This window comes from Oxyura jamaicensis, chromosome 4, assembly GCF_011077185.1.
Source record: "Oxyura jamaicensis isolate SHBP4307 breed ruddy duck chromosome 4, BPBGC_Ojam_1.0, whole genome shotgun sequence".
NCBI lineage: Eukaryota > Metazoa > Chordata > Aves > Anseriformes > Anatidae > Oxyura > Oxyura jamaicensis.
The window spans coordinates 22055778-22071595 of NC_048896.1; the positions used below are offsets into that span (position 1 = coordinate 22055778).

Below are 15818 nucleotides of genomic sequence, written 5' to 3' on the forward strand. Positions count from 1 at the left end.
AAGCAGGGTGATGAGGACTGTTATTGATGAAGTATGGTGGAGCTGAACCTAGGAACTGTACTGAACAATTGTAGTCAGTTTTCTAATATGGAGCCTGAATGTCATGCTGTTCTGCATTCTGTTCACTGTTACATATTTCAGCATATCTCATCACGATCATAGGAGGAGTTTACCAGAATATGCTAGATTTGAAGTTACTATGAGAAACATTAGAGTGGTTAGAACAATACAGCTTTTACTAGTCTGGGAAATGATTCACTTGCACTTCTGTGAAGATTTTTTTTTATGAAGACATTTTAGTGGAGCTGAAGCTGTTAACAAAAAAGCCAATAAAGTTAATATAATGTAGGGAATTTTATTGTACGAAGATAACACTTTCTCAGTCTATTTTGTTCTCGAACAAATCTCCAGCAGCCAGAATGCAACAAATGTCAGTTAAAATTGGGGCAGATTCTTAAGTACACTGGTACAACAATTACCTTACCTTGAACAGGAGACCTGAAGCATCATCAGTTTAATCAGTAATCGTAAGTAATCAGTTTCATCAGTAAGGACTTGTTAAATAATTTCAGGAGTGCAGCATTTAAGACTATTCTATCTGAGCCAAGGGTAGCATTATTTTCCCACCAGTACTTCAGGCAAGGCGAGTGTTCCTAAGTGTTCCTGCACCGTTCCTATGTGTGACTTTACTTCTAAGTTCCACCTCTGAGGGTTTTCCTGGATTTATCAGCGAGTGTGGCTTATAGGATCTTGGGGGCTTAAGGTGACAGGTGGAAGTTATTTTCATGCTCCTGTAGTGTGCAGAATGATGGCCTGTGCAGCAGGACTCTGAGCATGTTGGATGGAAAAGAGATGATTCTTGGAGGAAAGAAAGCCATTTCTGTGCTGTTTTTAGGATTTAGGTATGTACCTGTTTCCCCTCAGCCACTGTCAGTGCATTTGTAAAAAGTGATGATAAAGACTTCACCAGTCTCCTGCAGCTCTCAGTTTTTTATGACCTTAGTTAACCATTCAGATGGGCGCTTTTTCAGGATCTCATGACCTTGGCTTCACTGTCTAATCTGTAAAGAGCTTTTCTGACAGGAGAGACATTTTGGTTTCTAATCACCAACTATGGGTGATGTTACAGGGAAGGTCAGAGATGGACTAAAAAAAATAGTTTTAAGTTCAGAGACTACAAGACAACACGCAGGAGGGCTGTATTTATGAAGTGTACCAAATTGAATGTGGCAAGTTAGAATGGCAATTACCATTTTAGGAACCCTGTGTGATAACTAATAGCATCCCAAGGGATTAAGCATTTACAATTCAATCTTATTGAGGCCAGAAGGAATTTACTGGCTAAGCAAACAACTCCGCCCTGTAACTGTTTTTTAGCATGACCCAGTTCAGTGAGGTGCTTCGTGATATGCCCAGCTTAAAGCATATCCTAATAATTTTATTTACTGAGGAATGTGCATAAATGCCTTGCTGAATCAGCAGCCCATAAGGAAGAAAGAGGGCTGACGGGAACAGCACAGCTATTCTTTCTTTCTTTTTGTAATTCTACCACGTTTCCTACAGCAAAATAGGCAGCACTTGACAAGAATGAAGACAGCAATGGCTGCACAGGCGAACAGGAATGCCAGAACATCCAGGCAGTGGTACTGGTACCAGGTGAGATGGTGAGCAGCTGGTCTCAAGTGCTTTGCTCCTTTGTGACGCATGACAAATTCAATCCAGAAGACAGCTCTGTCCAGAGGCTTAGTTGGTTGGTCGTGGTGTATCTTGGATAATCTTAAAGCGTTTTCCTTGTAGCTGGAAAGAAAAAAGAAGAAACCAAGGAGATTTGTCACATTGTCACAGTTTCCTGAAACAACCCATTCCACATCTGGCCCTCCTCTCGAGAAAGATAGAAAGGACTGCTTTTGCTTTCATCAATGTGATTTAAAAATATTTGAAGCCAGCACAGTTTATTCTTGTCTGCACAAAAGTCGACATGTAAACAATAATAGGAAAAGGCAATCTTTTGAATAGAAAAAGCATTCCAGTTACTCTGTTGAAAAAGCAACATGGAACCATTTTCACATCTGTTCAGATATTACATAGCTAGATTAACTAAGGATATTGATGACTTGGGTAAGAGAAAGAACTGTGATGTCTCCAAACTGAGTACCTGTAACAACTGACATTTTCACACAAAGCCTTTGAAGAACTTAACATTGAACAGCAGAGAGTCATCTCAGGAGCTGCTCTGAGCTTTCCAAGAGCTATCTTTCTCAAAGGGATCTTAAAATGTCATACAAAGAAAATAGAATTACAAAACTGTCCTTCTGGGAGATGCAAATTCTCACTAAAGAGACAGTTTTCATCTGCAACCCAAGCACCAGCTATTTGCTATTTTGGTTTCCCACAGGAAACAGCAGAATTTCTCACATCAGCAGCCCAAGGTTTTAATAACCTCATCCTATAGTAAGAACAGAACTCACGAGGAATTGTTAATGACTGTATTCACTGCATCAACTAGGTCCTCTGTCTTCAGTGTGCCGAAATCCAGCTCAACTGCAGCTCCCTTTGCCCTCATGTGAGCAATGTTGTCATGCTGGTCAGCAAACATGGGAATCCCAACCAATGGGATCCCGTGGTAGATAGCTTCATAGATCCCATTGGTGCCACCATGAGTAATGAAGGCCTTTGTCAAGGGATGGCCTGGAACAGGGAAGGAGAGATGCATGTAGCAGCAGCAGACCATAACCTCTGGGATATCAGAGCTGCAAACTACTTGGGCAAATGTGCTGCTAGAGAAGGGGACAGCCCTGCCCTCTGGATCAGAATCAACACCTGCACCCTTAGCTTCCACACATTCATGTTGAATGCAGTACATGAACCTTCACATTCCTCAGACAACCCCAGAGTTACTTTACCCCTTCTGCTGTCATGCAGTTCTAGGTTCTAGTTTTTACATGGCCTCAGGTTCATAGCAGCCCCCTTCTGCAGCCTTCCTCCAATCATTTTGAAGAATGAGCCCAGGAAATGAACTGCAGAGGTGAAATGCAGCTCCAGAGTACAAAACTACTTTCTTAGTGTCTTCCTCCTGCCCACAGGTGGTTCTTAGCCCTTCCAAACAAATGCCACTGGGCTCTCTAAGACGGACTTTTGCTTAAGAGATCCATCTGTATAGCTAAGCTCAAATTGCTGCCTTCTTGAGCTGCTGCTTCCTATTCCCTTTACAATCTGCCTGCATCTTCCATGGTTCTTGTATAGCCACTCACCTTAAAGTCAAAAGCAGGCTAGGAAATTAAGGCTCCAAGAGCAAACCTCTGCTGCTTGAGGTACAAAACTGACTATAGCTGCAAGTGTTTTTTTTGTTTGTTTTTTTTTTTCAACCCAAATAAGCCGTTTTAGCAGAAGAACAAAGGAAACAGGTTTTTCAAGGGTGTAATGCATCCCAGATAGAATCAGTCTCACCAAGCAGGTCATTTTGGGGTATCCAGTCATAAGTCCTGGTGTTGGAGCCCAGAGCTTCTGGTTTCTTTCCTTTGTACCTCCAGAGGACCTTGAACAAAGGAATAGTAAGATAAACACAGTGCCTGTGGCATGCCCTTCTATATTATTACATATAAAGTAGGACCTTATCTTAAACCCACATCCCTTTCCCCCATGATTCAAACAGCTTTGGCTCCAATTTATATCTTTGGTTAATTATTATGGGCTTACCACTCAGAGGGATTTTTATATTTTTGCCTATGAATACACCTCCGTGCCATTTGGTTTGGGGGCAGGAAGTGGGGAGAAGCACCTGAATGCTATGTGAGGCAACTCAGCCATCTGTCTCTTTGCAGAGCCTAGCTTCTTGGCCATGGTATATCCAGCAGAGATGCAGATAGAAATCAGATGTAAAAGGCTTGCTGCAGGGAATAAAAGTGAGAAACAACAAGGCAGATTGCTTTATACTTGAAAGTAAATTCACCTTTTGTGGAAGCTGGCTGAGCGCTCTGGCAATCACATTACTTTTTTCAGCAGTCAGGTTGTAGACCATTGATCCGAGAGAAAATACCACGATGCCATGTTCTCCTGAGCTCTGAACAAATTCTTCCATTTCCTAGGAGGCAGAAAGCACGCTAATAGTGATTTCACAATGCAGATTATGCGAGTCCAGAGAAGGGCAACGAAGCTGGTGAGGGGTCTGGAGAATAAGTCTTGGAAGGAGTGGCTGAGGGAGCTGGGGTTGTTCAGCCTGGAGAAGAGAAGGCTCAGGGGTGACCTTATCGCACTCCACAGGTACCTGAAAGGAGGCTGTAGCGAGGTGGGGGTTGGTCTATTCTCCCACGTGCCTGGTGACAGGATGAGGGGGAATGGACTAAAATTGCGCCGGGGAGGTTTAGGTTGGATATTAGGAAGAACTTCTTTACTGAAAGGGTTGTTAGACATTGGAATGGGCTGCCCAGGGAAGTGGATGAGTCACCATCCCTGGAGGTCTTTAAAAGACGTTTAGATGTACAGCTTAGGGATATGGTTTAGTAGAGGACTTGTTAGTGTTAGGTCAGAGGTTGGACTAGGTGATCTTGGAGGTCTCTTCCAACCTAGATGATTCTGTGATTCTGTAATTTTTTTTTCAGTAGACAAACTGAAAAATACCCTGCTTCCTGTAAGGTTCCTTCAGGGGTGATACTGTAGACCAGAGCATTTCATGTTGTCATCATCATCACTTAAATATTGCCAGTCACAGCAGAGCATATGCTGGGGATGCAGAATATTTTACTCCCTTTAAGAGGTCTTAAACTAAGCACTAATAGAGAAGTGTTCAGCACTATTCTCTTTCTGCAAGTCTTGGTTCCATTTTGTCTAATTAGTCCAGTCACAGTACCTTGCTGCATCAGATATTTGAGTGTTTTCATGGGCTGGAGGTCTGTACCTTAGAATTAAATCTTACACTCTGAGGTAGTACCTATTTCTCCTAAAACAAATACCTGTATGTGCTCCTGCTGACCTCAGCTATCATTTTTTCAGACAGCAAGCTGTAAACCCAGCCTTTAGTGTTTTCAAGTCTGGGCAGATTGCTCAATAGCTCTGTGCTCCCAACCAGCAGCAGAGCATCTTCTTTAAGAATGAGTTTTCTCATGACGTGGCTTGCATGGCTGTTCAGGGAGGGAAACTACTTGTGCGGATAACCAACCAGTGGAGAACGAAGTCCAATTACCTTTGGCAACGGCTTTGCAGGCTGGCAATGAAGTCCTCCTACAAACTCAAAGTTGGGCAGGAAAGGACGTGGAAATTCAAAATCCCAGTATGTTCTGATTAACCATATCTCTGCTTTCCCCATCGTCTCACACAGGGTTGTGGGCCTTCCTGTGGACAAGGTACAAGGCATTTAGCACAATTACAGGTATAATCTTGTTTGCAGTAGATTACAAAATAGGAGTTTTGCCTTTGTCTTTTGGCACTCCCAGTCAGTGTAGTCTGTCAAACTGAGCATGAAATGAAAACTTGGGCAAATCCAGACCTTGCCCCATCCCTGTTCAGCCTTGGCAGTTGCTGCAACCAAGTCAATAGTATCTTTACAACCATTGTGAACCTTCAGAATAAATTTAGAGCAGTACATGAGTAAGTTGGGAAGCATTTAGTTTCTGTTCATTTCTTGTACTTACAGAAGATTTTATTACCCATGCTTGCAAGAAAAACCCACTTTGGGGAAGAGAACAATCACACAAAACTTAACATCAAAACAGAAGTAAATGAATCACTAAGTGATGATCACAAATCAGGGACGAAGAGAGTTTTTAACTGAGTTCTGCTGCATTTTTCACATGGTGACTCAGACTGTGGCTACTCCGACTACAGTGCAAAACAGATACAGCCTTGGGGACTGGGTAAGCTGCTGCTGAAAAATAATTGGAAAAAATTGCCAAAACTAAAGGTTGTCTGAATGCAATTTTATGCAAAATCCAGTGTCCCTAGAAACCCATCTGTAGAAAAAAAAAAAAAAAAAAAAAAAAAAAAAAAAAAAAGATAAATGGGATAAACTCTTTTATAGCTTCCCATTTGGAAAAATACATATTCTTAGACACATATTGCAAGTTGTCTTCAGTATTTTCCCCACAGAGTGGAACTGAGGTGTGGTGTAAGAGGGTTAAAAGTGTTAATAAGTCATTTTCCAAAGTGAGCTCAAAGCAAACAGGATCCAAGCAAAATAAGCAGAAAGATGAAAGTGGGGCACCTTATACTACTTGATCAGCATTACAAATAAATAAAAGTTTAGTTTTGTTTGTTTTGGTTTGGTTTGCTTCTAAATTGGAGGGTAATGACTTAGTTATAAAATTACTGGAGTGAAAATTAAAGCTAGAGTGATACGAAGGTGTTGCTCTTTAAGTTGTATCCTGATGTTGTTAAGTCTTACTTGGTAGGTAAGTTCAATCTAGGGAGAAGGGACTAGTTTGGAAGGCAGAGAGGTGTTCTTGGGAAACACAGAAGATACCGGAGGTCAGCAGAGTAGTGTCCTTGTGCTTGCTGTTCACTTGTTATCTGTATGAACACAGATACTCTGTGCAAGGTTCAAAGTCCATTGAACTAAAAGGTCTCTTTAACAGACTTTGAATCAAGCATGAGCTATACTAGGCTGGAACAAAAGTTTCAGGTATGTTGTTTGAGGAAACTATATTTCAAACTGGATGATGGAAGAAAGGGAAAGGTGACGATGCTTAACATTTGTGCTTGGGAAGGGTGAACTCACACTTAGCATCCCATACCAAGCAGGACTGCCGGATACTTCCAGATGATGCGTGCAATGCAACATGAATGAAGGGTTAATTGTGCTTCTCAGTTGTCCAGAGACAGTCAGTGTGCCTGTCCTCAAAATTAAGAAACAACAATTGTCCTCTAAATTCCTCTATAGGCACTAAAACGGGCATGCAGCTCACCAGAAGAGCTGACTAGGAGCATCATCATTGACAAAAAATGTGACCACATGATCCTGAAGTGAAACTGTAGCCGAATTGCACTGGTATGTGTTAGGCTGTATCAGCCCTAAAAGGTAAAGCACAATCTCTGTGCAACCTAAACAGATCTCTGCTGGACTCTGTTAAGAAATCGGGGTAATTGTACACCTCTGCACATGGAAGATGCTACAATGAATTTTTAAATTTTGCATGAAAATACTCTGCTTAAAATGTAGAAAATAATAAAAGAAATCGGAGATCTGTTCTACAGCAAATGAACGCGGTTGTGAATGAGGACTGAAGTACAGAACCAGAATGGGCTGGTGGCTGTGACAGAGCAGGGACTAGTGTCTTCTTTTGCAGTGATCCAGGGCCTCCTTCAGAGACCTTCCCCTTTCCTGTCAGAGCTGGAAGGAGCTCAGCATGATCCCTTCTAACATGGGACTACATCTTCAAGGAGATCGTCAGCATAATTGTGAGACATCTGGAGAAAGTATTTTGATACCATAGCACTAAAAAGGCACAACCTATGCAAGAGAGACCACTCAACGGCTGCCTTACCTAAGACATTACTGTAGTACCCATCCCATTCATCTCGCCAAAACTTCAAGAAAAATAAATCCGTGTAAAGGTAAAAGAGGAAGTTCCGCAGTCTCTCCACAAAGGACATCTGGTCCATCATCCCCAATGTGCTAGCAGGCACATAAGAAGGTGGGGATGGGAGCCCACCACACAGCCTCTCTGCCACATTTCCATCAGAGAAGCGGAAACTGTAGAGAAAAGGGATTTCCAGTATTTGTGCTACAAGCTCCCCACCTACAGACAGAGGGTCAGCGATCAGAACATCAAACTTGGCCTGCTGCAGCTTTGCCATCAGCTGAGGGTTCGTCACCAAAGTGTCACAGGTCTGCTTTAACATGTCAGAAAAGGAGCCTATGAGCTCTTTCATCCTCCACATGACCTCCCAGGGGAACAGATTAGGAAGCTCATTCATCCAGAGATTGAGGAAGTCCTCCATGACAGCATTCAGGGTCTCCTGGGAAAAGGGCACTTGCAGGACCTCAAAAGTGAAAGGGGAAGAGGGGTCTTCGTAGTTGATGAGCAGATTGCTTGATGGCACCAGCACGGTCACTTCATGACCCCGGAGAACGAGCTCTTCGAGCAGCACTTTGATGTTGATCCAGTGACTTGCATCGGTGGGCCAGACCACCACCTTCCCACAAAAGCCAGCACTCCAGCAGCATGTGTAGGCCCAGAGCAGCCAGAGGAACCTTTGTCCCATCATCTCAGCAGTCCGTGCACAACTCCAGTCTGACCAGGCTGGAAACAGCTCACTGCTCAGAGTGCAAACAGCTTCAGAGACAGCCAATGAAAGTAAGATCCGCTTGGTGCCAGCCTTGGCAAGAGGGCATGTCAGAACACCAAACACTCATGGGAGGGCCGGGCAAGCAAAAAATCCTGTCCTGGAGTCTCCTACAGAGCTGCAGCCAATCTCTGGAAGTGAAGGCAACTCCTGTCTCTGCTCACCACCAAGTGCAATCTGCAGCACGTGAGGACCAGAAATCCTTGCCCTGCTGCCAGATCTTCAAAGTGAAGCTATACATTTCTATGCCCAGCAGGAGTTCGGGCTGGAGAGAGCACATGAGCAGCCCAAGGGACCTTTTTGTCAGCTAAGGGCTTAACCCAGTCTTTTCTCTTGACTACAGTTAGATTTGCTTCTTTGCCATGTAGGAACCAACCTGCCTGTAAGGCCAGTTACAGTTTTTATCTCCTGATTTATTAGGTTCAGACACAACATCCTGCAGTGATTCACAACTAGCCCATACAGAGTGCTCTCACCCTGTCTTCTCTATTACCAGATGTTGTGGGCACACTGCTGGAAGGGCACAGTCCTGGTAGAGGTCATCCCAGCAGCAAGATCATCCCAGGGAAGAAACAGGAGTAGGTGAAGAGCTCGGGTTTTGCTTACCACCTCCTGTCCCCTACCTGCCCAGGGCAGTTCAACACAAGAGGCCTGACTTCCCCTCCTGAAGGTAATCCCACAGAGGAATCAGAGACGCTTGGTGCAGCAGATGTGTTCTGGGAGGAGAACGGGCAGCTGCTCTTTCCTGAGCAGAAGGAGAATGATGCTCAGGCTGCATCTAAGCAGGGCCTGAGCACACCTCCAGGAGCTCAGCACCAGCACATGGGACCCTCACTGGTCTGAGGATGGAGCAGGAGGCTTTCATCATGTCTCAACCTCACCCCTTGAGAAAGACTTCAGATAGGAAAAGCCTTTAGATACAAAAGCAGCTAAAGTCATTGTAAGGACACAGAAAAAGCTTTTCTAAGGAGGTGGTGGTGGTGCACATGTGCACTGCACAAGCTGCAGACAGTGCCACGCTGGGGTGCTTGGCCCCTTCTTTCACACCTCCTTCACCACTAGATACTGCCCAGACCAAAGCAGGTTGCAGTCGGAGAACAGGAGAACAAGTGGGGTAGCACAGGCTTTGTATATGTAACCTTAAATGATAAAGCACACATTTTATGACTAGCAGAAAACCCAACAAATTACACAATTACACAAGCAGCCTGAAGCTGACGTAGCACTGGCTCAAAGCACACACTGCTGCCAGCACAAGGCTTTCTACCCTCTGCCAAACATGATAAGTAGCACACGTAAATATGCAGCTAAGTACTGCAGTAGTAGGACTTGCTGCCAACTTAGCTTTCTCAACAAAGCCATGCACTACTACAGATCTGGAAAATAAATAAAAACATGTAAGTCCTCACACTGAAATAATAATAGCCCTTTAATTCCTCTCCCTTCACCACACACACACATAAATTGTCCTATTTCCTTCTAATCACAACAATAACTTCTTAAAACTTCAAAATTAATTCTGCAATTGATATTAAATAAAGAAGCAAACAAGCCCAACCATCTTCTACTACTTCTTTTAGACACCTTCAGAAAAGCCCAGGACCTTTTCTTCTTGCTGCTGGGGGCATTTAATCAATGCAAATTGAGACTCGGTGCACTTTTCCTAGCCGACAGGGCTAGCTGCTCTCCCTGACCTTTTACAGTCCTGGGGAGGCTGCTTTCTCTCATACTGAGGAGATGTGAGGATGGTATTAGGTATTAGGCTAAGGATGTGAGAATGGTATTAGGGAAAAAAAAATGTAATGTTATCCTTCTACAGCTTTGTAATTTTCTTTAGAAGTTCGTTAGTTGAATTTAGTAGGCATGCAATGTTATTTTGCTCTTCTTTGTGTCTGTTGCATTTGATGTATGATTGACTGACCCGTTTCTGTTTCAAGTGGTGTTAGCACTGGTTTGCCCATCTTAAAAGTACCTGTATTGTTTGAGCTGTAGCAGCATAGCTAGCAGCAGGTAAGGTTTGTACTTGCCTGGGTTGTTAGCTGTGACATGGAAGATTTTGGAGGAAGGAAAGGAATTCAGGACTGCCTTGGTCCTGGCTGGTACCTTGTACCAAGGCTCTGGATTTGTAGCCCTGTACGTATGGCAGGTGTAATCTCTATAAGTAAGAGCAGCCTTACCTAAAACATCACTGTAGTACTGATCCCAGTTTCCCCAGAAAAGGTAGTGATATGTGAAATCCTGCAGAGCATAGGAGATGATGTTTTTTAGCCTCTCCATGAAGGACATCTTGTCTGTTAGGCGGCTTAGGATGGCTGGCACATAGGAAGGAGGTGCTGGGAGTCCTCCGCAGAGTCTCTCCACCGTATTGCCTATGGAGAACCGGATGGTGTACACAAAAGGGATACCCAGCATCTCTGCAAAGAGCTCCCCGCTGGGCACCAGTGGATCTGCAACGAGAACATCGAAGGCAGACGCCCTCAGCCTTTCCATCAGCATCTTGTTCCTCAGGACTCCATCGCAGATGGTTTTGGTTACAGTCTCTAACTTGCGCAGCAGTTGAGCTACCTTGTAAACGCTTTCCCAGATAGGTAACTCTCTCTCCTCGTAAAACCAAAAATAGAAAGATTCGTCCATTATGGCAGCCATCTCCTTTTTGCTGATCGGCACCTCGACCACCTCAAAGTGGAAAGGCGAGTGCTGGGTGGCGTTGAGGATGAGGAAGCATGAAGGCAGCAGCACAGTCACCTCATGGCCCCGGGCCACAAGCTCCTTGAGGATGTATTCCACGTTGAGCCAGTGGCTGTTGTCAACTGGCCAGACCAGCACCTTCCCACCAGACCCTGAGCCCAGCACAGCCAGCAGCCACAGCACGGCTACCTCTTTGCCAGCCATGGTCTGCCTTGCTTTGCAGTGCCCCCGAGGCCTTCCTTCACTGGGAGCAGCAGAGCAAGCCAAGCCAAGCTGGGCTGGGCCTGCGTGACACTGCCTTGCACAGCAGGCAAGGGGCCAAGGTAGCTGGTGCAAAATCCCGTCCTGGATAACACGTGTTTTCCTGGGGAAAAGGTGGCCGGGACCATCTGGCACCATCTGGTGGTCAGTGGCTCACTGAAACTGGGAGATGTTTTCTCTGGAGCAGTGCAGAGAGCTGTGAGCCTGGGGGACTCTGCCCTAGGTGGGTCACATCCTGCTGGCTGTCCTGCCCATCGTGTGTGCCTCACTACAGTCTGCTGGTTTTGGTACATGAGGTGACTGCCATTTCTCTGGCAGCTGAAAGTGCAGATGGACGTGCTGCAGAGATGTTCACCCACAAAAAGGTGCAGGCACCATTTTGCTTCATAAAGCCGCTAAGCATCTGTTTGCATTGCATTCAACGTGGAAATCTGGGTCTCGAAGTGGATGAAGTGTCGTGGGAAAGCGAGCGACTCCAGTGTAAGAATAAAGCTGTCCTGTCCTCACATGGGCTTGCCTTATCCAGAGCCAGCCCAGAGGGAAGCCAGAGCTGGGAGGTGATGGCATGGGCTGTCCTGCCTGCCACTAGGTGCCAATAATGCACTGTAAGTGGAACCAGAAACTATGCTAAACCGCTTTAGCTATCGCCATGCTCCTGATTTGCAGGTAAGGAATGATGTGAGCCCGCTTTGCCAGAACTGAGTCGCTGGGCTCCTGCCTAGCTCTGTTGCTCACAGTTTTCCTAATCATGTTGTTGTGCAAGGCTTTTGCTGTGGCTCCCATGCTGTCTAGAGTGTCATTTCCAGCATGAAAGCAAAGGTGGTAGTAGTGGTTGGGCCATGAGAAGCCAAGATGGGGCCCCTACACTATGGCCCGTGTGCTGTGCACACAACAAGAGCTTGGTGTCCTTGCCGAGTCCTGCAGTGTGCAGGCAGTTGCAGGTGACTGCATCCCGTGAGACTTGGAAGTGCCTCGTTTCATGGGGTAGGTGTGGGCTCAGTAAACAAGTCATGTTGACTGCATGTAATTAACACTTACCTAAATACGTTTTTTGATGTATTTGCTCAAAACAGTCCGAAACAAAAGCCTGAGGAGGAAAACTTGTTGCTTTCACTGTTTGCTTGTGGGTGGAGCATGTTTGCACAAAACAGTCTTTACTTAGTGAGGGTTGGTTTTAATTACCTGTGATGTAAGCAAAGTCTCTATTACAAAGCCACAGTGCACCTCGGTGTTGCTACTAAGGGTCAAGGCTGGCATGTAACTTGACAGTCACGCCCCTATCCCTGCCTTGTGATGCTCTGCGTTAGGAAAGCAGCTCTGCTGCTGTCTGCTTTCTGTGCAAGCAGTCATTGAGGGGGAGATGTACAAGCTGAGCTCTCAGCAAGGTGAGCTCAGCTTATACATTCACAGTCCGTGGTGTGAAAGTTGTTTCAGCCTCTGCATTAGAACCAAGTACAGCAAATCTAGCAGCTGGGATGCCTGCTGATCCCTGTCTCCATACAATGGCGTGCCTACACAGCACCCTGTCAGGGGTGGGTGCAATTGATGGAGTCATACCCCGGGGTGGGTAGGTTGGTGACTAATGGCTTAAGACTGTTAGTGTTGCCCTGCTAGCAGGATCCCCAGGGAAAGGCGCCTCCTCCTTTGTAAATGCATTTATTCTTTTGGTTTCTGCAATCCCTCTGACCTACAGTTCCAGATTGACATATTGGCTGCCTGTAAAAGGTCCTAGTTTTGCCTGGCTTGGGCTGCCTGGCTCCTTCACTGACAGCTTGTTCCTTTTCCCACATAAGGACATAAAAAAAAATCTTTTACTGGCCATGCTGGCTGACGCCATCCAGACCTTGCCTTTGCCTCTTGCTCTGCAGCTCGTAGCATGGGAGGCTGTGTAACGAATGAGAAGCAAGGTAGTAAAGGCTTACCTAAGATCTTGCTGTAGTAGACGTCCCATTCTCCCCAGTAGCTCTGGAAAACATAGTCTTGCAAGTGATAAGACACGATATTTTTTATTCTCTCGCTGAAGGACATGCGGTCAGTGAGCTCAGACAGGGCTGCAGGCGTGTAGGATGGTGGGGCCGGGATCTTGCCGCAGTGCCTCTCCACGGTGGAAGCTGGGGAGAAGCGCAGCGAGTACACAAAGGGGACTGCCAGCTTGAGAGCCACAAGGTCCCCGCAGAGGGTCACTGGGTCCGAGAGCAGCAGGTCATAGCCAGACCCCTGCAGGTGGGCCATCAGCTCCTGGTTGGTCAGCACCGCATCGCACATCTGTCTGTTGAGCTGGTGCCAGCTTTTGGACAGTTTTCCCAGCTCCTTGTAAAACTGCCAGAAGGTCAGGGTTGTTGGCCTGTTGTTCAGCCACAGTGCCACGATCTCCTCGATCAGGTTCTCGATGGTGTCTTTCTTGAAGGGCACGTTAAAGACCTCAAACTTCTCTGTGGCCTCAGCCTTGGGCTGAATGAAGAGGGAGGCGTTGGATACCAGGACGGTGACGCTGTGCCCACGACGGATGAGCTCCCGTATGACTGTCTGCACGTTTAGCCAGTGGCTGCCTTCCGTTGGCCAGACCAGCACGTTCCCACAGCAGACAGGTCCTACAAGAGCAACCTGGAAAACGAGCAGCTGGAGGCACTTCATGGAGCTGCTGGCTTTTGTGGCCATGGCAGGATTAAGGGCTAGGTATCCTGTGAGTTCTGCCTTCCAGCTGGGAGCACTCCACCTCTGTGCCGTGGCACTTTGCTAGCACCCTTAGCAAAGGAGAGTCCCCTGCTGTGCGAATGGGGCCTTTCAGGCCTATGTGTGGTCTGTGGACTGAAAAGACAGGAAAGGATTCTTGGTGATTCACTTTTCCCTTCCTGCCTCCTACCTTGCTAGCTTCCCCCCATGGGGACTCCTTTCCCTAGGTAGAGGTGGCAGCAGTCCCAGCTGCTGTCAGAGGTCCATGCTACCCTCAGGCCAGTCCATTTGCCTAAGAATTTCATCCTTTATTTGTAGTTCCTCAATGAGGAGCAAAATCCTTACCATGGAAAGGAAAGGAAATAACAAGGGGTCTCCTGCAGCTGTATTGGTGCCGTATCAGTCAGTAAATGCTGGAAGATGTACTAGTTACTACTAGAGAGTCAGAGGGATCACTGCCAACATTGGAGAAATACTGAGGTTTGCTGGAGAATGTATATCCACTTCTCACTTGAGAAGATCTGTTTTCAGTTGCAACAGCCATGGTGTCTGGTACAAATTTCACAATTCAAAGATATTTTTTACTTTTTTTCCCAGAAGAAGCATGGGGCTTTGCCAAAACAACAGGCCAGCAGCACTGCAGGTACTGCTTGCCCGGAGGTTTGGCCAGACCTGTGATGGAACTGGCAGGGACAAGCCAACGTTGCAGACATCATTAAGTACCTCAACCCTTCTACAGCCATGACCCTCCTTAAGTAATTCAAGTAATGGCAGCTCTAGTGCGGGAAAGTTGTTGCTGCTTTCTGGGGCACATCAGCACCAACATGGTCATGTTGTAGGCTTGGTTCAGGTGTCTAACTATGGCTCTGTGGCCCTTCTGGCCCCTAGAGGTTCTTCTCAGGGTGATACCCAAATCTTCTGGGCTGGCTCTTCCTTGGAAATATAAGCACTATGTCCTGAAAGGAGCTCTTAACCACCAGGAATCAAAATGAGAACTAAAACCCAGGCAGAAAATGGTTTGCTCAATCCAATACCATTTGGGGGGAGTGAATAACATGCAGCAAAAATCTCTTACCTAGCAGAGACTTCTGTGGTAGGAGAGCCTCTTTCTCTGGATCATACGGTGTAATTTGGTGTGTCAGTCCGCTTCTGTGAGTTGTTGCTCATCTGCTCTGTGCCTGAGCAGCTCTGGCAAGGCTTGGCATCAGGCGGAAGGAGCTTAAATAAGTTCCACCTGAACAGGGATTTTCAATAGGAGGAAGTAATACAATATGGGATGATCACAGGGGGGCATGTCTTCTGGGATTATTCATTTCTTTGTTATGCCCCAGTAATTTTAATCGCCAGGATTCCCATGCTAGGGAATATCATGATGTTGCTACAGAGCCAGATTCTCAGAAGGATTTGCATCCTGTAGCTAAGAGATACAATGTCTGATGGCTAAAAACATCTTTTGCTTCCTTTAAGGTTCTAGCTGGCACAACAAAATTAGTTGTTAAATAATAGACTTGTTTACAAACTGCCCACAGGAACAAAGAGCATCCTGTGCTTTGTCTGCAAAGCATTTCAAGAGTTGTATGTTACCCTTGCTGGTAAATGCTGCGTGTGTGGCTGTTGGTTCTGCAAATCAAGGCAAGTGTTTACTGAATTGAAACTACAGGAATCTGAAGATAAAGCTCCATGTTTTTTAAATTTTGTCCATAATATTCAACCTGACTTTCTAATCAGCATGTTGTTACGGTAATTGGCCTAGCCTCCGACAGTTTCACCATGATCACAGAATCACAGGATGGTTTGGGTTGGAAGTGGGGACTTTAAAGCTCCTCCAATTCCACCCTTCTGCCAAAGGGAAGGGACACCTCCCCCCAGACCTGGTTGCCCAAAGCCCCATCCAGCCTGGCCTTGGGCAACTGCAGGGA

General features: G+C 45.9%; 1 protein-coding gene across 2 annotated transcripts; it reads right to left on the reverse strand.

Moving 5' to 3' along the window:
- Positions 1 to 339: 339 nt before the first annotated feature.
- LOC118165516 (UDP-glucuronosyltransferase 2A1-like) lies at positions 340 to 14034 on the reverse strand. Of its 2 annotated transcripts, none has more exons than XM_035323575.1 (7): positions 13535 to 13992; positions 7476 to 7864; positions 5180 to 5328; positions 3950 to 4081; positions 3448 to 3535; positions 2469 to 2688; positions 340 to 1797 (listed from the first exon to the last, which is right to left on the reverse strand). In XM_035323575.1, exons 1-7 carry the CDS (start codon positions 13882 to 13884, stop codon positions 1521 to 1523), a joined length of 1605 nt encoding a protein of 534 aa, XP_035179466.1. In that variant the 5' UTR covers positions 13885 to 13992; the 3' UTR covers positions 340 to 1520. The 2 variants fall into 2 exon arrangements, with proteins under 2 accessions (XP_035179466.1, XP_035179465.1); XM_035323574.1 differs by lacking the exon at positions 7476 to 7864 and adding an exon at positions 10455 to 11087 and having other exon boundaries at positions 1521 to 1797; positions 13149 to 14034.
- Positions 14035 to 15818: the final 1784 nt, after the last annotated feature.

Excerpts from the sequence above, each read along its gene's own strand:
- LOC118165516 (XM_035323574.1), bottom strand. The coding sequence starts at position 13,884 with ATGGCCACAAAAGCCAGCAGCTCCATGAAGTGCCTCCAGCTGCTCGTT. Across the intron at positions 11,088-13,148 it reads CTACTACAGCAAGATCTTAG|TTGACAACAGCCACTGGCTC; the intron begins GTAAGCCTTTAC and ends TGGTCTGGCCAG. Across the intron at positions 5,329-10,454 it reads GTACTACAGTGATGTTTTAG|GAAGGCCCACAACCCTGTGT; the intron begins GTAAGGCTGCTC and ends CCTTGTCCACAG.